Genomic DNA, 25,764 nt, shown 5'->3' on the forward strand with positions numbered 1-25,764 from the left:
TGAGAACATCAGAGGTCCCTCCCTCCTGACCTTTTCATCCAGTAGGTTGAAACAGAGGCGAGAAGAGAGGATGCGAGGAATCAAGGAAATGCTATTTAGATTCTCCCCATCTCTCTCACCGAGGCTGCAGAGGGCCTTGACGTGGTTGGGCTGCAGTGCTTCGTGGAACACCATGACGTTACCCAGTTGGCCCTGCAAGGAGGTGGGGCTGCCCCACTCGCTGTCCTGCGTCCCCGCAGAGATCAACTTGGTGACCGACTCAGGCTTGCCCCCCAGGAGGCTCCCCCAGCCCTGGGTCGACAGGATGCCCCCCAGGGAGGAGCGGGCGGAAGGGGGCGCTCCGGATAAGGGGGGGTCTGGGATTTGGGAGGGTGGTGGCGTGGTGGTCCGATGGCCCGCTGAGCCGATGCAGCAGGAGGTGAAAGGCTGAGGGGGCAAAAACACAGTCAGGGAACTGAATATGAGCTCACGGGCAAAAACATACACACAAATGTACAATTATATAAACAACACACGCGCGCACACACAATGTAATTCATGGTAACTCTCACCTCTGTCATGGTTGGGTACTTGAGTGGTGCTGACAGTTTCTGCTGTCCATCTACATAGATGTAAACTAGACTCTGTCCAAATGGCCTCTTCCCCGGTACATGGACTACACCTATACTGTGCTGTGGGCAGAACACACACAAGATTCAATCTCCCACAATTCACCCTGTCGGCAGCCAGCCATACAGAGCATGGAGACATATCTATTCTAGTGGTCTATGTTTAATTCTATGACACAGTCATGCCTACAGAAAAGTGATGTCACTCACCCAGAGTGAGTCACAGAAAGAGTAGTCTGGTAGCATCACTGTCATGTACTCCTTCTTGGTGCACACGGCAACCACCAGTACCCCTGCTGAACTGATGAAGGCCTCCAAGCCCGTTCCTCCCGGGGTGAAGAAACTACAGAGGAACAGACAACAGAGCACGTTACACACTCTTAACCTGTCTCTCCCCATCCTCCTGTCTCTCCGTCCCTCTCCCTCCCTCGACCACCATCTCTACCTCATCCACCTCCATCCATCCCTCTCCCTAGGTCACTCAACCCTCCGTCTCTCTCTCACCCTCCGTCTCTCTCTCACCCTCCGTCTCTCTCTCACCCTCCGTCTCTCTCTCACCCTCCGTCTCTCACCTGTACAGCTGCTTCCTCTTGTCTCCCTTGCCAGGCAGTCCCTGCTGGTCCTGGTCCAATGAGAGCCAGGCCAGGAAGCTGAAGGCGGGGCCCGGCCAGCGCATCACCATCGGCACGGCGATGCCAGCCATGCTGGGCGACAGATCAAAGTACTGCATGGCGCTCTCCAGACCCTGCTTCCGCACCATGCCCAGGACCGCCCTCAACACCGGGCCCACGTACGGGTGAGCCTGCCCGGGCTCCAGCGGCCTCAGAAGCCTGAGTAACTGGAGGAGCTCACCGCCGCTCAGCGACTGGCTCCCCAGCGACCCCAGCAAACTGACAAGGCTTTCAGCGCACGCCCGGTGCAGGCGAGCGTGGTGCCCAAGGGTGGCGAGGAGCCGCACGGCCATGGCGGCGTTGACGCAGGTGGCGCGCGTCTGTCGGTTGATGCAGCAGAGGCGGCGGAGCCAGTCGGCAGTGAACACCTGCAGCTCAGCAGAGTCCATCTCTGGGAGCCACTGGATGAGGAGGAGCAGGGGCTCCACGTTACTGATGCCCAGGATACCCACCGAGCTGTGTTCACCCTCCACAGCCTGAGAGGGAGGTGAGGGCGGGGAAGGAGAGAGGGAGAGTGGGCAGACATGACACATAGCGGGTAGGTGCACAGAGATACAGGGGGTTTAATGTCCCAAATGCAACCCTATTCTCCATGTAGAGTGATGCTCCTGTGACTATGAGCCAGAAGACAATATTCCCATAATCAGTGTATAGACAGTAGAAGGCTTGTGATTGCATTTTGGTTTAAGGCCTTAAATTAAAAAAGCAATATGCCTTGTGTTACAGTGGCATTAAAAATTAGTGTAAAATCCAGTCAAAAGTAGTCTACTATGGGAAATAGGTTGTACTTTAATATGAGAAGAACTCCAGTGACCGAGGGAATCTCTCACCATATTCATCAGTTCCTTCAGCAGGTGTCTGGAGGGCTGGCCCAGGGAGACCAGAACCTCAAACAGGTGAGTGTAGCCAATCCGCTCCTTGAACACCTCCTGTAGGGGCGGGACTAAACTGTTAGCAATACTGTTTGTGTGGATCAGTCAAAATATATGGATATGTTGGAAAGGTTTTGTGTGTGTGTGTGGTTCACCTTTGCAGCAGGTGACTTGTGCATCACCGTCGTCAGGGCTTTGATGGTTGCCACGGCGAGAGAGTCCAGTCGCCCTTGAAACACCTGAGACGATATCAGACCTGTCAATCTTTCTCCTGAGCCAATCCCCATTTCCTTAACCTCTCAGGGAGGTGTGTGCAGGATTGTACGTGAGTGAAACTAGCCCCTTTTTATCCCTGCCTTCATGCAAACAAAATGAATGATTGTTTTTATCAAATCATTATTTAATGATCATCATTCTCCGAATATAACATTGACATCATGCTTAATGATACCTCACTCCACTCGCAGGAATAAAAGGAGGCTGTTGGTGTGTGTGTGTGTGTAATCACTGCAGAGGTTTAGTGTCTGATTATTCGTGGACAGAAGCTGCAGTGTAAGTGCTCATTGCTCTTATTGCCCTTGATATAAAGAGGAAACAGACACGTCAGGCCTTTCTGCTCCAGACAACACCAGGAAAAATGGCACTTTCCCGTCAAGAGTCATTGTCTCACTAATATCACAGTACTCTCTGGAGCAGGAAGCTCTGAGGGCTCACCAAAACACAATATCTTAAGAATATATATTCCTCTCTCCTTCACACAGAGGAACACCAACACACACGGAGGAGCAACGCTTCCTCTTGTCGACAGACACACTGGCTCAGCCTCACACACACACACCCTCACCCACACACATCCTCTGTCCAGCTCTGCCCTTCTCCAAATCTTTCTTTTCTCTCCCTTTAACAGAGTGTACAACATTCAGTGTGTCTCGGACCGGCTGGAGAGGGTCTGTCCGTGGTGAAAGAAAATAAACAGAAAATAAAACCCACAGAAATATATATATCTCAGACAGATGTTCAGACCACCTTGGCCATGGACGTCCATCAAGACACTAGCCACGATCTCCATGGTAACACAAGGCAGATGAGGTGACAGCATTCCATTTGGAAACCCACACGACGCCAGCAGAGAAAACCAACAGGGGAGGGAGGGAGGGGAAGATGTCATAAGGGAGGAAACAGAAGAGGGTAGAAGAATGACACGAGGAAAAGGAAAATGAATGAATGATGGGTAGCAACAAGAGAGAACAAGAGACCACTCCACGACAGGACAACTAGCTGATTAGTTCTTCTCATTGTACTGTAGCTTTGCTCTGTAAACCAACAGTCTACTCTAAGTCTTTACTGCGTCATGGGGGTTTTAATGCGTGCACTGACAGTTATTTGATGTTTCACATGAACTCAGCAACAAAAAAAAAAAGAGAAACGCCCTGTTTTCAAGACCCTGTCTTTTGAAGATAATTCGTAAAAATCCAAATAACTTCACATATCTTCATTGTAAAGGGTTTAAACATTGTTTCCCATGCTTGTTCAATGAACCATAAACAATGAACATGCACCTGTGGAACGGTTGTTAAGACACTAACAGCTTACAGACGGTAGGCAATTAAGGTCACTGTTAAGAAAACTTAGGACACTAAAGAGGCCTTTCTACTGACTCTGAAAAACACCAAAAGAAAGATGCCTAGGGTCCCTGCTCATCTGCATGAACATGTCTTAGACATGCTGCAAGGAGGCATGAGGACTGCAGATGTGGCCAGGGCAATAAATTGCAATGTCCGTACTGTGAGACGCCTAAGACAGCTCTACAAGGAGACAGGATGGACAGCTGATCGTCCTCGCAGTGGCAGACCACGTGTAACAACACCTGCACAGGATTGGTACATCCAAACATCACACCTGCGGGACAGGTACAGGATGGTGGCAACAACAACAACTGCCCGAGTTACACCAGGAACGCACAATCCCTCCATCAGTGCTCAGACTATCCGCAATAGGCTGAGAGAGGCTGGACTGAGGGCTTGTAGGCCTGTTGTAGTAAGGCAGGTTCTCACCAGACATCACTGGCAACAACATCGCCTATGGGCACAAACTCATAGTCGCTGGACCCGACAGGACTGGCAAAAAGTGCTCTTCACTGACGAGTCACAGTTTTGTCTCACCAGGGGTGGATGGTCGGATTCGCATTTATCGTTGAAGGAATGAGTGTTACACAGAGGCCTGTACTCTGGAGCAGGATCGATTTGGAGGTGGAGGGTCCAGGGATGGGAAGACATCCTCCTCCCTCATGTGGTACCCTTCCTGCAGGCTCATCTTGACATGACCCTCCAGAATGACAATGCCATCAGCCATACTGCTCATTCTGTGTGTGATTTCCTGCAAGACATGGCCAGCGAAGAGCGCAGATCCCAATCCCATTGAGCACGTCTGGGACCTGTTGGATCGGAGGGTGAGGGTTAGGGCCATTCCCTCCAGAAATGCCCAGGAACTTGCAGGTGCCTTGGTGGAAGTGTGGGGTAACATCTCACAGAAAGAACGGGCAAATCCGGTGCAGTCCATGAGGAGATGCAATGTAGTTACTGACTGTTACTTTTGATTTTGACCCCCTTTTGTTCAGGGACACATTATTCCATTTCTGTTAGTCACATGTCTGTGGAACTTGTTCAGTTTGTGTCTCAGTAGTTGAATCTTGTAATGTTCATACAAATATTTACACATGTTAAGTTTGCTGAAAATAAACAAAGTTGCCAAACGTTAATATTTTTGTTGAGTTAACAACAACAAAAAGGTGCAGTGAAATGTGTTGTTTTACAGGGTCAGCCATAGTAGTAAGGCACCCCTGGAGAAAACTAGGGTTAAGTACGTTCCTCAAGGAGACAGACAGATTTTTCACCTTCACGGGTCGAGTATTCGAACCACCAACCTTTCGGTTACTGGCCCAACAATCTTTCATTGTGTGTGTGTGTGTGTCCCTCTCAGGTTGGGTAATAAAACAAGACATGTCTGTGGACTGTAAGGAAAATGAATGAATAAAGTATTTCATCTTCATTCATTAATTCCACAGCTGACCTATAGGAGAGGAGACAGCATAGGTCTGACTGTGGTCAGGTTGCTAGGTAACCAGGTAACCATGGGTGGCCATTACACAGAGTCGGAGTATCGGATTACAGGTGCTCAAACTCTGCCTGACTACAAAGGAATACTTTGTAGAGTGTGTGAAATCACCTGGCCGCATGATAACCAGACCAACAGGTGAGTGTCTGCCTACAGATGATTCACTACAGGTGAGTCTTTGTGACTAAAGCACACTACAGACCAAGAGACACACTACAGACCACTGTATGTCAAGAGAACACTGCAAAGCTACATTAAATGGTACCAGTGAGTGTGTGTGAGTGCAGGGGAGGCCAGGTGAATAACACTGAACAGGGGGGACGGTTTGACCACACACTGCAGGTGATGTTGGTGCCTTTTGGAGATCGGGCTACATTCTGTAAAAGTTACTTTGAAGTAATTTCAGACAAATGTTACTGTAAAGACTGCTTAATTGATTGAATTACAGCTTGATAGACTGCTTGATTGAATGAATGACAGATTGACAGCTTAATTTATTGGCAGTTTGATAGACAGATTAATTGATTGATTGATTGATTGGAGTAACTGCTTAATTTAGTAACTGCTTAATTTATTGAATGACAGCTTGAGAGACAGCTTAATTTATTGATTGACTGCTTGATTGAGTGACTGCTTAATTGATTGATTGATTGATTGTTTCTGACTACAGGGCAGCACAGATGTACATCTTGTCATGGAGTGGCCATCTTGACGGGGATGGCGGTGACGATAGTATGAGTGACGGTGGTGGCGTGAGTGACGGTGGTGACAGGGTGGCAGTATACCTGGGTGTCACTCTCTCCTGTCACTGTCAGTAACCTGTTGGTGAAATCTTTCTGGTCCTTCTCTGCTGTCGTGCACCTAGCATTAACCAGCTGCAGAGTTGAACCAACAACAGGACGTGGTGGTGGAGGGGGGGGGGGGCAGGGTGAGGGAGAGAGAAAAGAGTGGTGGATGGGGGTCAGAAGGTAAAGGTTGTGACTCACAGAGGGGCTGGGTGGGGGGGGGGTTAGTGGTACCGAAGTGCTCCAGCACTAAGTGTCATAACATGCACAGTGAGCCTGTATTGAAAGGCTCACGCACAGTGTAAGGTAACACTATGCTTCCTAGACAGAGTTACCTTGATACGCTGAGGAAAAACACACACAATAAACAGTAGGCTAAGACGTGCCCCCCCCCAATCCTCATGTTCAACGTCCTTTGTGCCAGGGCTGAGCGAGACCATACCTTGCTGTTCTGTAGGAGGCGTGTCAGGTGCTCGAAGCAGTTGCTGTTGAGGAAGATGGCCTGCAGGACGGGACGGTCCGAACACAGGAACATATCCCTGATAGTGTCTGGAGGTCACAGACACAGGAGAAGAAGAAAAAGGGGAATGGGATATGAGAGAGCGATAAGGGGAAAGAGAAAGAGAGGAGGAGAGAGAGAGCGAGAGCCTTCATAAACTATTTATAAAGGCCTCTCTCTAAGTGCTTCATAAATCATGGAAATCAGAAGTCAGGTGACAGTGGTCAATACTCAACCTATACTAGGTGCTAGTGGTAATGTAAGTAGTTCAGTAAACCACACTGGTATAAAGAGTAACCTTGTCTGAGACTTAAAGACTTGCGTTAGCTTCCTGAGCTAATGCCTAGGCTTTAGCTCAGTGGGCTATTGCAGCTTTGTGGCGTACATGACAATCCGGGTTCGGTCACTCACCTAGCATGTGCACCTGCAGCGCTACGAAGCGGCTCTCCCAGTGGCGGCCCAGCACCTTATGACCTTTGACCCCTTGCTGCACGGCCGCTGCCGCCGGATCAGAGTTGAGCAGTTTGAAGTAGTTCTCCAGCACCGAGCCGATCTCCACCTGTATGAATGAATTAATGTTATTTTATTACACTTCAAATAAGCTACATTAGCAAATTGAATCAGCCAATTGAAATCAACAATATACATATTATTTAAAAAATCTGAAGATAAAAACATTATAAAGTCAACCATCTGGCTCTTCTCAGAACAACACCCTAAATAGTGTGAGTATAAATGACGTTGTCTGAAGAGATAGCATCGACTCTAACTTTATCTTGGTTTGTGCTGGTGACTGTGACCTCCTCCTCAGACCAATTGGCAGTACTCCAGAACATTGTTCTGGGAACCAAAAAGAGTATCCCAGTTTGTAAAGAAGAAGCCTCGTCAGTCACATGCAGAAACCAACGTTAATAATGAATAATGTAAATCATACTTTATGACCTGTTTGTATAGCAGTATACACACATACACACTACTTCTCACCCCTGGTCACTCTAAAAGCACTGACCTGTTTACATAAATATGAAATTGTATTCTATTACTATCATGAATGATTTGATTTTTTTTAACTATGATTTGTGAAAGTTCCTAAACCATTGTTAACTGCAATTTATTGAGCTGGGAAAAGAAAACCAATCCATGTTAAAAAATATATATATATAATTCTAGTGACCTGGCGTTGGTCTGAGCTGCTGGCCAGGAGGGAGTGGACCACCTCCCTCAGACAGCCCAGGGTGAGCAGGGACTTCCGGTCTGGAGCCTCACTGTCCCAGTCCTCCCCGTCCATGTCTCCCCCCTCATAGTCCCCCAGCACACGCAGCAGAACCTCCATGGTGGCTGGGGAGATGGCTAGTAGAGCATTACGCTGTGGAGGGAGGGAGGGAGCCTTCATAAACGCTTTCTACGGCCTCTACATGCTTCAGAAAGCATTCACAAGCAGACGTCCTGCTCCAGTTTAAAGGGTGGTTATATACCACTAAATGTCCTGCTCCAGTTTAAAGGATGGTTATATACCACTAAATGTCCTGCTCCAGTTTAAAGGGTGATTATATACCACTAAATGTCCTGCTACAGTTTAAAGGGTGATTATATACCACTAAATGTCCTGCTCCAGTTTAAAGGGTGGTTATATACCACTAAATGTCCTGCTCCAGTTTAAAGGGTGATTATATACCACTAAATGTCCTGCTCCAGTTTAAAGGGTGGTTATATACCACTAAATGTCCTGCTCCAGTTTAAAGGGTGGTTATATACCACTAAATGTCCTGCTACAGTTTAAAGGGTGATTATATACCACTAAATGTCCTGCTCCAGTTTAAAGGGTGATTATATACCACTAAATGTCCTGCTCCAGTTTAAAGGGTGGTTATATACCACTAAATGTCCTGCTCCAGTTTAAAGGGTGATTATATACCACTAAATGTCCTGCTCCAGTTTAAAGGATGGTTATATACCACTAAATGTCCTGCTCCAGTTTAAAGGGTGGTTATATACCACTAAATGTCCTGCTCCAGTTTAAAGGGTGATTATATACCACTAAATGTCCTGCTCCAGTTTAAAGGGTGGTTATATACCACTAAGTGTAAATGAGGACCATTGCGTTCTCTACAGTGCATTCGGAAAGTATTCAGGACTTTTGACTTGTCCACATTGTTACGTTACAGCCTAATTCTAAAATGATTCAAATGTTTTTTTACCCCCTCATCAATCTACACACAAAACCACATAATGACAAAGTAAAAACAGGTTTAGAAATGTTTGCAAATTTACTACAAATAAAAAACAGATTTATCACATTTATGTAAGTATACAGACCCTTTACTCAGTACTTTGTTGAAGCACAGTGGGCAGCGATTACAGACTCAAATTTTCTGGGGCAGTGGTCTCCCACACTTTGAATAGTCTCGTACCCCTTCAAACATTCAACCTCCAGCTGCGTACCCCCTCTAGCTCTAGCACCAGGGTCAGCACGCTCTCAAATATTGTTTTGCCATCATTGTAAGCCTGTCACACACACACTATACAATACATTTATTAAACATAAGAATGAGTGTGAGTTGTCACAACACAGCTCGTGGGAAGTGACAAATAGCTCTTATAGGACCAGGGCACAAGTAATAATAATCATCAATAATTTAGCTCTTTATTTAGCCATCTTACATATAAAACCTTATTTGTTCATAAAAAATTGTGAATAACTCACCACAGGTTAATGAGAAGCGTGTGCTTGAAAGGATGCACATAACTCTGCAATGTTGTATTGGAGAGAGTCTCAGTCATAAATAATTTCTCACACACAGTCTGTACCTGTATTTAGTTTCATGCTAGTGAAGTCTGACAATCCACTCTCACATACACGACCATTCAAAAGTTTGGGGTCACTTAAAAATGTCCTCGTTTTTGAAAGTACATTTTTTGTCCATTAAAATAACATAAAATTGATCAGAAATACAGTGTAGACATTATTAATGTTGTAAATGAATATTGTAGCTGGAAACGGATGATTTTTAATGGAATATCTACATAGGCGTACAGAGGCCCATTATCAGCAACCATCACTCCTGTGTTCCAATGGCACGTTGTGTTAGCTAATCCAAGTTGATCATTTTAAAAGGCTAACTGATCATTAGAAAACCCTTTTGCAATTATGTTAGCAAAGCTGAAAACTGTTGTCCTGATTAAAGAAGCAATAAAACTGGCCTTCTTTAAACTAGTTGAGTATCTGGAGCATCAGCATTTGTGGGTTTGAAACAAATACCTTTCTTCTGAAACTCGTCAGTCTATTCTTGTTCTGAGAAGTGAAGGCTATTCCATGCAAGAAATTGCCAAGAAACTGAAGATCTCGTACAACGCTGCGTACTACTCCCGTCACAGAACAGTGCAAACTGGCCCTAACCAGAATAGAAAGAGTGGGAGGCCCCGGTGCACAACTGAGCAAGAGGACAAGTACATTAGTGTCTAGTTTGAGAAACAGACGCCTCACAAGTCCTCAACTGGCAGCTTCATTAAATAGTACCCGCAAAACACCCGTCTCAACATCAACAGTGAAGAGGCAACTCTGGGATGCTGGTGGTTCCAAACTTCTTCCATTTAAGAATGATGGAGGCCACTGTGTTCTTTGGGACCTTCAATGCTGCAGAAATGTTTTGGTACCTTTCCCCACATATGTGCCTCGACACAATCCTGTCTCGGAGCTCTACGGAAAATTGCTTCAACCTCATGGCTTGGTTTTTGCTCTGACTTGCACTGTCAACTGTGGGACCTTATATAGACAGGTGTGTGCCTTTTCAAATCATGTCCAATCAATTGAATTTACCACAGGTGGACTCCAATCAAGTTGTAGAAACATCTCAAGGATGATCAATTGAAACAAGACGCACCTGAGCTCAATCTCCAGTTTCATTGCCAAGGTTCTGAATTGTTACGTAAATAACATATTTGTTTTTATTTTTAATACATTTCTTTTAAAAAAACGTTTTCACTGTCATTGTGGGGAATTGTGTAGATTGATGAGGAAATGGTTGTATTTAATCCACTTTAGAATAAGGCTGTAACGTAACAAAATGTGGAAAAAGTCTAGGGGTCTGAATACTTTCCGAAAGCCCTGTATAAATACCTAGGTGTCTGGTTAGACTGTAAACGCTCCTTCCAGACTCACATCAAGCATCTCCAATCCAAAATTACATTTACAATCGGCTTCCTATTTCACAACAAAGGCTCCTTCACTCACGCTGCCAAACATACCCTCATAAAACTGACTATCCTACCAATCCTTGAATTCGGTGATGACATTTACAAAATGTAAATGCCTCCAACACTCTACTCCGCAAACTGGATGTAGTCTATCACAGTGCCATCCGTTTTGTCACCAAAGCCCCATATACTACCCACCACTGTGATCTGAATGCGCTCGTTGGCTGGCCTTCACCACATATTCGTTGCCAAACCCACTCGCTCAAGGTCATCTATAACCCTCTGCTAGGTAAAGCCCCGCCTTAGCTCACTGGTCACCATAGCAACACCCACTAGTAGCACGCGCTCCAGCAGGTATATTTCACTGGTCACCCCCAAAGCCAAAACTTCCTTTGGCCGCCTTTCCTTCCAGTTCTCTGCTGCCAATGACTGGAATGAAATGCAAAAATCATTGAAGCTGGAGATACATCTCCCTCTCTAATTTTAAGCATCAGCTGTCAGAGCAGCTTACCCATCACTGTACCTGTACACAGCCTATCTGTAAATAGCACACCCAACTACCTCATCCCCATATTATTACTTACCATCTTGCTCTTTTGCACCCCAGTATTTCTACTTGCACATCATCATCTGCACAACGATCACTCCAGTGTTAATGCTAAATTGTAATTATTTAGCCTCTAGCGCCTATTATTTAACCTCCCTACATTTGCACACACTGTACATAGATTTTTCTATTGTGTTATTGACTGTACGTTTGTTTATGTGTAACTCTGTGTTGTTGTTTTTGTCGCACTGCGTTGCTTTATCTTGGCCAGGTAGCAGTTGGAAATTGTTAACTGGTTAAATAAAGGTGAAATAAAAAAATTACGCCTTCAATTGTTCTCATGTGGCAAACATGACTTTATATGCCGGGATAGTGTATGGTCACATGACTTTATATGCCGGGATAGTGTAGGGTCACATGACTTTATATGGCCGTGATGGTGTAGTGTCACATGACTTTATATGCTGGTGTAGTGTAGGGTGTAGTGTGTAGGGGATAGTGCAGGGTGTAGTGCAAGGTGTAGTGCAGGGTGTAGTGCAGGGTGTAGTGCAGGGTGTAGTGCAGGGTGTAGTGCAGGGTGTAGTGCAGGGTGTAGTGCAGGGTGTAGTGCAGGGTGTAGTGCAGGGTGTAGTGCAGGGTGTAGAGTAGGGTGTAGAGTAGGGTGTAGTGTAGGGTGTAGTGTAGGGTGTAGTGTAGGGTGTAGTGTAGGATGAAAAGAGTGCATCTTGATTCTCACCTGTCCCCCTGCCACGATGGCTCCAAACAGGTGTAACAGACAGCATTTCAGACTGTCCTTAAGGTGTTCACTCTCCTGGAAGCACTCTGAAACACACACACACAGTCAGTGGACATGGAAAACTGTGGGTGTTTTGTTAACTATGCAAATATAACACCCACAACATGAGGCCAGTCTGGTCTGATGTTGAGAGAACGGCCTCTTGAATGGCTCCATCTCAGTCTGGTCTGGTGTTGAGAGAACGGCCTCTTGAATGGCTCCATCTCAGTCTGGTCTGGTGCTGAGAGAATGGCCTCTTGAATAGCTGCCTGTCTCGCTCATACAAACAGTACATTCATTCATTCACTCACATGCACACAGTCGCACACGCGTCACACACACCGTGACATACACACACACACATGCCCACAGACACACAGTCTCTATCATGTTCCCTTGGGGCCAGTCTTTTCAGTCATACATTAACTCATCTGTCAACACATCCCAGTGAGGAGCAGCAGCAGCAGCAGCAGCATGGCCTCCCAGGTCAGCACCGTTCCCTCTACAGGCCAACCCCAGACAGTAGCAAACCAATCCCAGGGGGATAAAGCTAGGTCAGAACCAATGATCCCAGACAAGACAGATGGTCCCCCACTCACCTGGTCCCCCACACACCTCGTCCCCCACACACACACACCTCGTCCCCCACATACCCCCCCCACACACACAAACCTAATTTCCCCCCCCACACACACACACATACCTCGCCCCCCCCCCCCCCACACACACACACCTCGCCACCCCCCCCCACACACACACACCTCGCCCCCCCCCCCACACACACACACCTCGTCTCCCACACACACACCTCGTCCCCCACACACACACACCTCGTCCCCCACACACACACACCTCGTCCCCCACACACACACACACCTCGTCTCCCACACACACACACCTCGTCTCCCACACACACACACCTCGTCTCCCACACACACACACCTCGTCCCCCACCCACACACACACCTCGTCCCCCACACACACACACCTCGTCCCCCACACACACACACCTCGTCCCCCACACACACACACCTCGTCCCCCACACACACACACACCTCGTCCCCCACACACACACACCTCGTCCCCCACACACACACACACACACACACCTCGTCCCCCACACACGCACACACACACCTCGTCCCCCACACACACACACTTCGTCACCCTCCCCATTTCTTCCACACACTATTCCTCACTCCCTCTACTGTACCATTCATATCCTCTCGGAGCCTCCCACACTTCACACACACACACACACACAGGCATGCGCTAACACACACGCGTGCGCGCACACGGTGGCAGGTTGCTGGAGTGGCCTTGAGGCAACTGGATGGAGCTAAAGAGTTCTCTCTGTGGTGTTGACAGAAACCACAGACACAAAGAGAGGCTGTTTGTTCCAAGATGGCCGCTGTCGCCAGAGGCCCAGACAGCCACCGTTCACTACCAGGCTGATCTGGACAGCCTGGCAAATAGACTAAGGAGAGGACACAAAGACTGGATTCTTCTGGGATAGAGTGAGAGGACTGAAAGAGTCAGAGGTATGAGGAAGAATAGAGTGAAGAAGGAAAGACAGAGTGGAGAGTGAGAGTGGAGCTCTGAGGGGAGGCTGTTCCTAAACTGGAAGGAGGAAAGAGAGTAGAGCTCTGAGGGGAGGCTGTTCCTAAACTGGAAGGAGGAAAGAGAGTAGAGCTCTGAGGGGAGGCTGTTCCTAAACTGGAAGGAGGAAAGAGAGTAGAGCTCTGAGGGGAGGCTGTTCCTAAACTGGAAGAGGAAAGAGAGTGGAGCTCTGAGGGGAGGCGGTTCCTAAGCTGGGAGAGGAAAGAGAGTGGAGCTCTGACAGGAGGCTGTTCCTAAACTGGAAGAGGAAAGAGAGTGGAGCTCTGAGGGGAGGCTGTTCCTAAACTGGAAGAGGAAAGAGAGTGGAGCTCCGAGGGAAGGCTGTTCCTAACCTGGGAGAGGAAAGAGAGTGGAGCTCCGAGGGGAGGCTGTTCCTAAGCTGGGAGAGGAAAGAGAGTGGAGCTCTGAGGGGAGGCGGTTCCTAAGCTGGGAGAGGAAAGCAGGGAAGTGTGATCTGTTTTCTCTAGAGAGACCTTTTCATTGAGTAGAACATGGCTTCCTCATTCACTACTGTTAATGACCACACTGAGTTTCCCCCCACTGAACGACCCCGCTAGAGAGGATAACTGGGTTGTGTTCATTAAGGAGAAAACGTTTTGAAAAAGAAATCAAACTCACGGTAGAAGAAGGGGACAAACTCCACGGTGAGAGGAGCTGCTTTGTGTTTCTGTCTGCTCTTCTCCACTGTACTCCGCTGGTCCCTGGAGACGACAGGCAAAACACACGGTGTCAGAAAAAGACCCCCTGTCCAAACTCTGTCTGTGTGTCTGTGAGCAGGAACACTGCTGGGAGGGTTTAGCACAGGATTAGAACCAACACTACTTGGATTGATTTGGGAAATGTTTTGGCACTTTGGGGAAAAAAATACTTGTATACTAATTAGGTAAACCAAGCCGAGCTGTACTGTGAAGAAACAACAACATCCAAGCCAGCACATTACGATTGCAGTGTTTTCAGAAGTGTAACAGTAGAATTGACCATGGTGGAATAAGTACATAATGATGATAGATCCTAAGAGCGTTGTATATAGTGCTTCAGTACCCACGAGAGCCCCGGTGCTGACAGAGCCCCGGTGGTTAATGCATGCTTGACCCTGCTCCTCCAGTACCCAGAGCCCTTCCTCTTATTGTGCTTCTACACCTGCATTGCTTGCTGTTTGGGGTTTTAGGCTGGGTTTCTGTACAGCACTTTGAGATATCAGCTGATGTACGAAGGGCTATATAAATAAATTTGATTTGATATTTCCCTGAGAAAAAGTGTGCAGTATTTATTAAATGATATACATTATTATGAGTAGTCCTCCACTTACTGTGGATCTACTACAGTTCCATCTATTATTATGAGTCGTCCTCCCCTTACTGTGGATCTACTACAGTTCCATCTATTATTATGAGTCGTCCTCCCCTTACTGTGGATCTACTACAGTTCCATCTATTATTATGAGTCGTCCTCCCCTTACTGTGGATCTACTACAGTTCCATCTATTATTATGAGTAGTCCTCCCCTTACTGTGGATCTACTACAGTTCTATCTATTATTATGAGTCGTCCTCCCCTTACTGTGGATCTACTACAGTTCCATCTATTATTATGAGTAGTCCTCCACTTACTGTGGATCTACTACAGTTCCATCTATTATTATGAGTAGTCCTCCACTTACTGTGGATCTACTACAGTTCCATCTATTATTATGAGTAGTCCTCCACTTACTGTGGATCTACTACAGTTCCATCTATTATTATGGGTCGTCCTCCACTTACTGTGGATCTACTACAGTTCCATCTATTATTATGAGTAGTCCTCCACTTACTGTGGATCTACTACAGTTCCATCTATTATTATGAGTAGTCCTCCCCTTACTGTGGATCTACTACAGTTCCATCTATTATTATGAGTAGTCCTCCCCTTACTGTGGATCTACTACAGTTCCATCTATTATTATGAGTCGTCCTCCCCTTACTGTGGATCTACTACAGTTCCATCTATTATTATGAGTAGTCCTCCACTTACTGTGGATCTACTACAGTTCCATCTATTATTATGAGTCGTCCTCCCCTTACTGTGGATCTACTACAGTTCCATCTATTATTATGAGTAGTCCTCCCCTTACTGTGGATCTACTACAGTTCCATCTATTATTATGAGTAGTCCTCCACTTACTGTGGATCTACTACAGTTCCATCTATTATTATGAGTAGTCCTCCACTTACTGTGGATCTACTACAGTTCCATCTATTATTATGAGTAGTCCTCCACTTACTGTGGATCTACTACAGTTCCATCTATTATTATGAGTCGTCCTCCCCTTACTGTGGATCTACTACAGTTCCATCTATTATTATGAGTCGTCCTCCCCTTACTGTGGATCTACTACAGTTCCATCTATTATTATGAGTCGTCCTCCCCTTACTGTGGATCTACTACAGTTCCATCTATTATTATGAGTCGTCCTCCACTTACTGTGGATCTACTACAGTTCCATCTATTATTATGAGTAGTCCTCCCCTTACTGTGGATCTACTACAGTTCCATCTATTATTATGAGTAGTCCTCCCCTTACTGTGGATCTACTACAGTTCCATCTATTATTATGAGTAGTCCTCCCCTTACTGTGGATCTACTACAGTTCCATCTATTATTATGAGTAGTCCTCCCCTTACTGTGGATCTACTACAGTTCCATCTATTATTATGAGTAGTCCTCCCCTTACTGTGGATCTACTACAGTTCCATCTATTATTATGAGTAGTCCTCCCCTTACTGTGGATCTACTACAGTTCCATCTATTATTATGAGTAGTCCTCCCCTTACTGTGGATCTACTACAGTTCCATCTATTATTATGAGTCGTCCTCCCCTTACTGTGGATCTACTACAGTTCCATCTATTATTATGAGTCGTCCTCCCCTTACTGTGGATCTACTACAGTTCCATCTATTATTATGAGCTGTCCTCCACTTACTGTGGATCTACTACAGTTCCATCTATTATTATGAGCTGTCCTCCACTTACTGTGGATCTACTACAGTTCTATCTATTATTATGAGTAGTCCTCCCCTTACTGTGGATCTACTACAGTTCCATCTATTATTATGGGTCGTCCTCCACTTACTGTGGATCTACTACAGTTCCATCTATTATTATGAGTCGTCCTCCCCTTACTGTGGATCTACTACAGTTCCATCTATTATTATGAGTAGTCCTCCCCTTACTGTGGATCTACTACAGTTCCATCTATTATTATGAGTCGTCCTCCCCTTACTGTGGATCTACTACAGTTCTATCTATTATTATGAGTCGTCCTCCCCTTACTGTGGATCTACTACAGTTCCATCTATTATTATGAGTAGTCCTCCCCTTACTGTGGATCTACTACAGTTCCATCTATTATTATGAGTAGTCCTCCACTTACTGTGGATCTACTACAGTTCTATCTATTTTTATGAGTAGTCCTCCCCTTACTGTGGATCTACTACAGTTCCATCTATTATTATGAGTAGTCCTCCACTTACTGTGGATCTACTACAGTTCCATCTATTATTATGAGTAGTCCTCCACTTACTGTGGATCTACTACAGTTCCATCTATTATTATGAGTAGTCCTCCACTTACTGTGGATCTACTACAGTTCCATCTATTATTATGGGTCGTCCTCCACTTACTGTGGATCTACTACAGTTCTATCTATTATTATGAGTCGTCCTCCCCTTACTGTGGATCTACTACAGTTCCATCTATTATTATGAGTAGTCCTCCACTTACTGTGGATCTACTACAGTTCTATCTATTATTATGAGTCGTCCTCCCCTTACTGTGGATCTACTACAGTTCCATCTATTATTATGAGTCGTCCTCCCCTTACTGTGGATCTACTACAGTTCCATCTATTATTATGAGTAGTCCTCCACTTACTGTGGATCTACTACAGTTCCATCTATTATTATGAGTAGTCCTCCACTTACTGTGGATCTACTACAGTTCCATCTATTATTATGAGTAGTCCTCCACTTACTGTGGATCTACTACAGTTCCATCTATTATTATGAGTAGTCCTCCACTTACTGTGGATCTACTACAGTTCCATCTATTATTATGAGTAGTCCTCCACTTACTGTGGATCTACTACAGTTCTATCTATTATTATGAGTCGTCCTCCCCTTACTGTGGATCTACTACAGTTCTATCTATTATTATGAGTAGTCCTCCACTTACTGTGGATCTACTACAGTTCCATCTATTATTATGAGTAGTCCTCCACTTACTGTGGATCTACTACAGTTCTATCTATTATTATGAGTCGTCCTCCCCTTACTGTGGATCTACTACAGTTCCATCTATTATTATGAGTAGTCCTCCACTTACTGTGGATCTACTACAGTTCCATCTATTATTATGAGTAGTCCTCCACTTACTGTGGATCTACTACAGTTCCATCTATTATTATGAGTAGTCCTCCACTTACTGTGGATCTACTACAGTTCCATCTATTATTATGAGTAGTCCTCCACTTACTGTGGATCTACTACAGTTCTATCTATTATTATGAGTCGTCCTCCCCTTACTGTGGATCTACTACAGTTCTATCTATTATTATGAGTAGTCCTCCACTTACTGTGGATCTACTACAGTTCAATCTATTATTATGAGTAGTCCTCCACTTACTGTGGATCTACTACAGTTCTATCTATTATTATGAGTCGTCCTCCCCTTACTGTGGATCTACTACAGTTCCATCTATTATTATGAGTAGTCCTCCACTTACTGTGGATCTACTACAGTTCCATCTATTATTATGAGCTGTCCTCCACTTACTGTGGATCTACTACAGTTCCATCTATTATTATGATTCGTCCTCCACTTAAATCAAATAAGCAAACTCTGCTAGAGTTAGCGACTTAGTGTACCCGCAGGTGCGATGTCTCCAGTTCCGGTAGGGGTCGTACAGGCTCTCGCAGAAGGCCAGAGAGTGGCGGACAAACTCCTCGGCCTGAGTCTGGTCCACCATCTCCTTCTCCTTGGTCTTACTCTTCAGCTGTAGGAGAGAGCATGTTGAGGCTAGAAGACACACACACAGGAATGTGTAATCTCACGGGAATGTACCTACTTAATCATTGTGACATGCTAAAAAATAAACGTAATCATTGTGACATGCTAAAAAATAAACGTAATCATTGTGACATGCTAAAAAATGTTTTTGTTCAAATCTGTTTTGAAACAGACTAGCACAAATGCGCGCACACACACACACATCCCTATGACTAATCATTGTGACTGGGTAAAAATACTTCATTTTGTGCAGGTTGGTTTTTAAACTTGTTTTCAAAAGAAAACAGAGTCAGGAAGGCGATGATAGGGGGAGAGGAGGGTGGATAAAGGGGGAGAAGAGGGTGGATAAAGTGAGAGAAGAGGGTGGATAAAGTGAGAGAAGAGGGTGGATAAAGTGAGAGAAGAGGGTGGATAAAGTGAGAGAAGAGGGTGGATAAAGTGAGAGAAGAGGGTGGATAAAGTGAGAGAAGAGGGTGGATAAAGGGAGAGAAGAGGGTGGATAAAGGGAGAGAAGAGGGTGGATAAAGGGAGAGAAGAGGGTGGATAAAGGGAGAGAAGAGGGTGGATAAAGGGAGAGAAGAGGGTGGATAAAGGGAGAGAAGAGGGTGGATAAAGGGAGAGAAGAGGGTGGATAAAGGGAGAGAAGAGGGTGGATAAAGGGGGAGAAGAGGGTGGATAAAGGGGGAGAAGAGGGTGGATAAAGGGGGAGAAGAGGGTGGATAAAGGGGGAGAAGAGGGTGGATAAAGGGGGAGAAGAGGGTGGATAAAGGGGGAGAAGAGGGTGGATAAAGGGGGAGAAGAGGGTGGATAAAGGGAGAGAAGAGGGTGGATAAGGGGGAGAAGAGGGTGGATAAAGGGGGAGAAGAGGGTGGATAAAGGGAGAGAAGAGGGTGGATAAGGGGGAGAAGAGGGTGGATAAGGGGGAGAAGAGGGTGGATAAAGGGGGAGAAGAGGGTGGATAAAGGGGGAGAAGAGGGTGGATAAGGGGGGAGAGGAGGGTGGAGAAAGGGGGAGAGGAATCAGACCTGCTGGATGTAGAGCGTTGTCATGGTAATGACATGATTGATGTAGGAGCAGGTGCCAATCTCCTCCACATTGGACAGGTTCCTGCAGAGAGAAAGTCATAGCCTGTTAAAGTAGTGACAGGTTCCAACACACAGACACAGAGAGACATGAGAGAGAGTCATGTCTGTTATTGTAGGGACAGGTTACAACAGAGAGTCATGTCTGTTATAGTAGGGACAGGTTCCAACACAGAGAGTCATGTCTGTTATAGTAGGGACAGGTTCCAACAGAGAGAGAGTCATGTCTGTTATAGTAGGGACAGGTTCCAACAGAGAGTCATGTCTGTTATAGTAGGGACAGGTTCCAACACAGAGAGTCATGTCTGTTATAGTAGGGACAGGTTCCAACAGAGAGAGAGTCAGGTCTGTTATAGTAGGGACAGGTTCCAACAGAGAGAGAGTCATGTCTGTTATAGTAGGGACAGGTTCCAACAGAGAGAGAGTCAGGTCTGTTATAGTAGGGACAGGTTCCAACAGAGAGAGAGTCATGTCTGTTATAGTAGGGACAGGTTCCAACAGAGAGAGTCATGTCTGTTATAGTAGGGACAGGTTCCAACAGAGAGAGAGTCATGTCTGTTATAGTAGGGACAGGTTCCAACAGAGAGAGAGTCATGTCTGTTATAGTAGGGACAGGTTCCAACAGAGAGAGAGTCATGTCTGTTATAGTAGGGACAGGTTCCAACAGAGAGAGAGTCATGTCTGTTATAGTAGGGACAGGTTCCAACAGAGAGAGAGTCATGTCTGTTATAGTAGGGACAGGTTCCAACAGAGAGAGTCATGTCTGTTATAGTAGGGACAGGTTCCAACAGAGAGAGAGTCATGTCTGTTATAGTAGGGACAGGTTCCAACAGAGAGAGAGTCATGTCTGTTATAGTAGGGACAGGTTCCAACAGAGAGAGAGTCATGTCTGTTATAGTAGGGACAGGTTCCAACAGAGAGAGAGTCATGTCTGTTATAGTAGGGACAGGTTCCAACAGAGAGAGAGTCAGGTCTGTTATAGTAGGGACAGGTTCCAACAGAGAGAGAGTCATGTCTGTTATAGTAGGGACAGGTTCCAACACAGAGAGTCATATCTGTTATAGTAGGGACAGGTTCCAACAGAGAGAGAGTCATGTCTGTTATAGTAGGGACAGGTTCCAACAGAGAGAGTCATGTCTGTTATAGTAGGGACAGGTTCCAACAGAGAGAGAGTCATGTCTGTTATAGTAGGGACAGGTTCCAACAGAGAGAGTCATGTCTGTTATAGTAGGGACAGGTTCCAACAGAGAGAGAGTCATGTCTGTTATAGTAGGGACAGGTTCCAACAGAGAGAGTCATGTCTGTTATAGTAGGGACAGGTTCCAACAGAGAGAGAGTCAGGTCTGTTATAGTAGGGACAGGTTCCAACACAGAGAGAGTCATGTCTGTTATAGTAGGGACAGGTTCCAACAGAGAGAGTCATGTCTGTTATAGTAGGGACAGGTTACAACAGAGAGAGTCATGTCTGTTATAGTAGGGACAGGTTCCAACAGAGAGAGAGTCATGTCTGTTATAGTAGGGACAGGTTCCAACAGAGAGAGTCATGTCTGTTATAGTAGGGACAGGTTCCAACAGAGAGAGAGTCATGTCTGTTATAGTAGGGACAGGTTCCAACAGAGAGAGTCATGTCTGTTATAGTAGGGACAGGTTCCAACAGAGAGAGTCATATCTGTTATAGTAGGGACAGGTTCCAACAGAGAGAGAGTCATGTCTGTTATAGTAGGGACAGGTTCCAACAGAGAGAGTCATGTCTGTTATAGTAGGGACAGGTTCCAACAGAGAGAGAGAGTCATGTCTGTTATAGTAGGGACAGGTTCCAACAGAGAGAGAGTCATGTCTGTTATAGTAGGGACAGGTTCCAACAGAGAGAGAGTCATGTCTGTTATAGTAGGGACAGGTTCCAACAGAGAGAGAGTCATGTCTGTTATAGTAGGGACAGGTTCCAACAGAGAGAGAGTCATGTCTGTTATAGTAGGGACAGGTTCCAACACACAGAGAGTCATATCTGTTATAGTAGGGACAGGTTCCAACAGAGAGAGAGTCATGTCTGTTATAGTAGTGACAGGTTCCAACAGAGAGAGAGTCATGTCTGTTATAGTAGGGACAGGTTCCAACAGAGAGAGAGTCATGTCTGTTATAGTAGGGACAGGTTCCAACAGAGAGAGAGTCATGTCTGTTATAGTAGGGACAGGTTCCAACAGAGAGAGAGAGTCATGTCTGTTATAGTAGGGACAAGTTCCAACAGAGAGAGAGAGTCATGTCTGTTATAGTAGGGACAGGTTCCAACAGAGAGAGAGTCATGTCTGTTATAGTAGGGACAGGTTCCAACAGAGAGAGAGAGTCATGTCTGTTATAGTAGGGACTGGACCAATGAGTAGCCAGCTACATTTGACAATTAGAAATAACTATTGATTTTCTGGTTCATTAAGAAAACTAAACTAAAATGTGTGTTTTTGGTTGTTGAGGTAATTAGACCAAGCCCATTTCAAGGTTCTTTCGAAAATAAAAAAAGTAATTTCAGAATATGAAGGTAAGATAGCTGGCTGACTCATTGATCCTGCTTTGTTGCATATCCCTCAAGGTCATGTTCATGACTGTACCATATAGAGGACTACAGACTGAAGCAGCAAGGGAGAAACTTTTACTTGTTTTCACTTTCTGTTGCAAAAACCTGTGTTACGTGCCCTACTGAACCACCTACCTACTGCTGGAAGACCCTTTAAAACCAGGTTGACCCCTCAACCTAGGCTAGAGGGGTTCCTATCAATAGACATTACCTATAAGAGGTCCAACCCACAGAACTAGAAATTATTCAAATTCCATGGTCCAACCAGGTCTAGGTGGGTGGAGGGAGGGGCCAGACCACTGGACCGGTACAACCAGGTCTGGGTAGGTGGGTGGAGGGAGGGGCCAGACTACTGGACCGGTACAACCAGGTCTAGGTAGGTTGGTGGAGGGAGGGGCCAGACCACTGGACCGGTACAACCAGGTCTAGGTAGGTGGAGGGAGGGGCCAGACTACTGGACCGGTACAACCAGGTCTAGGTAGGTGGAGGGAGGGGCCAGACCACTGGACCGGTACAACCAGGTCTAGGTAGGTGGAGGGAGGGGCCAGACTACTAGACCGGTACAACCAGGTCTAGGTAGGTGGAGGGAGGGGCCAGACTACTAGACCGGTACAACCAGGTCTTGGTAGGTGGAGGGAGGGGCCAGACTACTAGACCGGTACAACCAGGTCTAGGTAGGTGGAGGGAGGGGCCAGACCACTGGACCGGTACAACCAGGTCTTGGTAGGTGGAGGGAGGGGCCAGACTACTAGACCGGTACAACCAGGTCTAGGTAGGTGGAGGGAGGGAGGGGCCAGACCACTGGACCGGTACAACCAGGTCTTGGTAGGTGGAGGGAGGGGCCAAACTACTGGACCGGTAGAACTAGGTCTTGGTAGGTGGAGGGAGGGGCCAGACCACTGGACCGGTACAACCAGGTCTTGGTAGGTGGAGGGAGGGGCCAAACTACTGGACCGGTACAACCAGGTCTAGGTAGGTGGAGGGAGGGGCCAGACTACTGGACCGGTACAACCAGGTCTAGGTAGGTGGAGGGAGGGGCCAGACTACTGGACCGGTACAACCAGGTCTTGGTAGGTGGAGGGAGGGGCCAGACTACTGGACCGGTACAACCAGGTCTAGGTAGGTGGAGGGAGGGGCCAGACTACTGGACCGGTACAACCAGGTCTCGGTAGGTTGAGGGAGGGGCCAGACTACTGGACCGGTACAACCAGGTCTCGGTAGGTGGAGGGAGGGACCAGACTACTGGACCGGTACAACCAGGTCTAGGTAGGTGGAGGGAGGGGCCAGACCACTGGACCGGTACAACCAGGTCTTGGTAGGTGGAGGGAGGGGCCAGACTACTGGACCGGTACAACCAGGTCTTGGTAGGTGGAGGGAGGGGCCAGACTACTGGACCGGTACAACTAGGTCTTGGTAGGTGGAGGGAGGGGCCAGACCACTGGACCGGTACAACCAGGTCTAGGTAGGTGGAGGGAGGGGCCAGACTACTGGACCGGTACAACCAGGTCTAGGTATGAGAGGGAGGGGCCAGACTACTGGACCGGTACAACCAGGTCTAGGTAGGTGGAGGGAGGGGCCAGACCACTGCTTCTGGTCCTACAGAAACACCACGGACCAACCTGCAGATGACGATGAGGAACTTGACCAGCAGGAGGGCCAGGTTCTGCTGCTCCTGCTCCAGCCCGTCCGAGGCCTTCTGGACACACTGGAGCAGCTGGTGCCGCAACACCTGCAGGATGTTGTCTGGCAGCAGGGTCATCACTGGAGGCACCTCCTCCAACCTGGGGAGGGAGAGAGAGAAAGGGGTGAAATAAAGGGAACACCAAAACATGCTCAACTCTCACCTGCGTGTCACACACATCTGCACAAATATTATGCAAGCAAGCGCACGCACACAAATACTATGCAAGCGCACGCACACACATAAATACTATGCAAGCAAACACACACACACACCCTGCCATCCAGGACGTTTCTACCAGGCCCTAAGAGTTGTCAAAGACTCCAGTCACCCAAGTCAGACTGTTCTCTCTGCTACCGCACGGCAAGCTGTACCGATGCACCAAGCGCGCGCGCACACACACACACACACACACACACACACACACACACACACACACACACACACACACACACACACACACACACACACACACACACAAACTTCTAAGGCCTTCAGGTACATTACACACATTTACACTACATTCACACACGTACCTAAGCAACACTCCATGATAACCTTTAGACTAATGTCATGAAACCGTCCACTGTACAGCTAACAGTGAACCTAACTGTCTCTGTCCCTCTCTGTAGACAGAGGTCATCAGAGAGGAATGGGCCTGTCTCTGTCCCTCTCTGTAGACAGAGTTCATCAGAGAGAAATGGGTTCTTCCTCTAACCGGACCAAGCAGAGCCCAGATGAGCATTCCCAAATCGGGGTAGGAGCGTATCGCTGGGAAAAGCAGGACAGCTGCGGCAGAGGGGGGAGGTGGAGTGGGAAAGAGAGGGAGGGGGAGTGGGAAAGAGAGGGAGAGGGGGAGGTGGAGTGGGAAAGAGAGGGAGGTGGGAGGTGGAGTGGGAAAGAGAGAGGGAGAGGTGGAGTGGGAAAGAGAGAGGGAGAGGTGGAGTGGGAAAGAGAGAGGGAGAGGTGGAGTGGGAAAGAGAGAGGGAGAGGTGGAGTGGGAAAGAGAGGGGAGAGGTGGAGTGGGAAAGAGAGGGAGAGAGGTGGAGTGGGAAAGAGAGGGAGAGAGGTGGAGTGGGAAAGAGAGGGGAGGTGGAGTGGGAAAGAGAGAGGGGAGGTGGAGTGGGAAAGAGAGGGAGAGGTGGAGTGGGAAAGAGAGGGAGAGGTGGAGTGGGAAAGAGAGGGAGAGGTGGAGTGGGAAAGAGAGGGAGAGGGGGAGGTGGAGTGGGAATGAGGGAGAGGGGGAGGTGGAGTGGGAAAGAGGGAGAGGTGGAGTGGGAAAGAGGGAGAGGGAAAGAGAGGAGAGGGGGAGTGGGAAAGAGGGAGAGGGAAAGAGAGGGAGAGGGGGAGTGGGAAAGAGAAGGAGGGGGAGGTGGGAAAGAGGGAGGGGGAGGTGGGAAAGAGGGAGAGGGAGAGGTGGAATGAGAAAGAGGGAGAGGTGGAGTGGGAGAGAGAGGGAGAGGTGGAGTGGGAGAGAGAGGGAGAGGGGGAGTGAGGTGGAGTGGGAGAGAGAGGGAGAGGGGGAGTGAGAGAGAGAGTGAGAGAGGGGAGTGAGAGAGAGTGAGAGAGAGGGGAGTGAGAGAGAGTGAGAGAGGGGAGTGAGAGAGAGTGGGAGTGAGAGAGAGAGAGAGAGGGAGAGAGAGAGAGGGGGAGAGAGAGAGAGGGGGAGAGAGAGAGTGAGAGAGAGGGGGAGAGAGAGAGTGAGA

General features: G+C 47.2%; 1 protein-coding gene across 6 annotated transcripts in view; it reads right to left on the reverse strand.

Annotated features, from left to right (window-relative positions):
• Window positions 1-25,764, reverse strand: part of LOC110495553 (neurobeachin-like protein 1) — a 67,770-nt gene that overhangs the window by 30,194 nt on the left and 11,812 nt on the right. For 2 of the 6 annotated variants that reach the window (XM_090239613.1, XM_090239612.1), the window contains exons 4-18: window positions 23,997-24,158; window positions 19,755-19,836; window positions 18,588-18,715; window positions 14,305-14,387; window positions 12,027-12,112; window positions 7,724-7,915; window positions 6,961-7,108; window positions 6,493-6,599; window positions 6,051-6,140; window positions 2,307-2,390; window positions 2,110-2,208; window positions 1,181-1,755; window positions 819-951; window positions 552-671; window positions 120-426 (exon numbers count right to left, since the gene is read on the reverse strand). In XM_090239613.1, the coding sequence (XP_090095739.1) occupies window positions 120-426; window positions 552-671; window positions 819-951; window positions 1,181-1,755; window positions 2,110-2,208; window positions 2,307-2,390; window positions 6,051-6,140; window positions 6,493-6,599; window positions 6,961-7,108; window positions 7,724-7,915; window positions 12,027-12,112; window positions 14,305-14,387; window positions 18,588-18,715; window positions 19,755-19,836; window positions 23,997-24,158 (2,396 nt within the window). The remainder of the gene's footprint in view (window positions 1-119; window positions 427-551; window positions 672-818; window positions 952-1,180; window positions 1,756-2,109; window positions 2,209-2,306; window positions 2,391-6,050; window positions 6,141-6,492; window positions 6,600-6,960; window positions 7,109-7,723; window positions 7,916-12,026; window positions 12,113-14,304; window positions 14,388-18,587; window positions 18,716-19,754; window positions 19,837-23,996; window positions 24,159-25,764) is intronic. The other 4 variants (XM_090239618.1, XM_090239614.1, XM_090239615.1 and 1 more) reach the window with 3 other exon arrangements.

This window comes from Oncorhynchus mykiss, chromosome 7 (assembly GCF_057628025.1).
Source record: "Oncorhynchus mykiss isolate SJ-2025 chromosome 7, ASM5762802v1, whole genome shotgun sequence".
Lineage (NCBI taxonomy): Eukaryota > Metazoa > Chordata > Actinopteri > Salmoniformes > Salmonidae > Oncorhynchus > Oncorhynchus mykiss.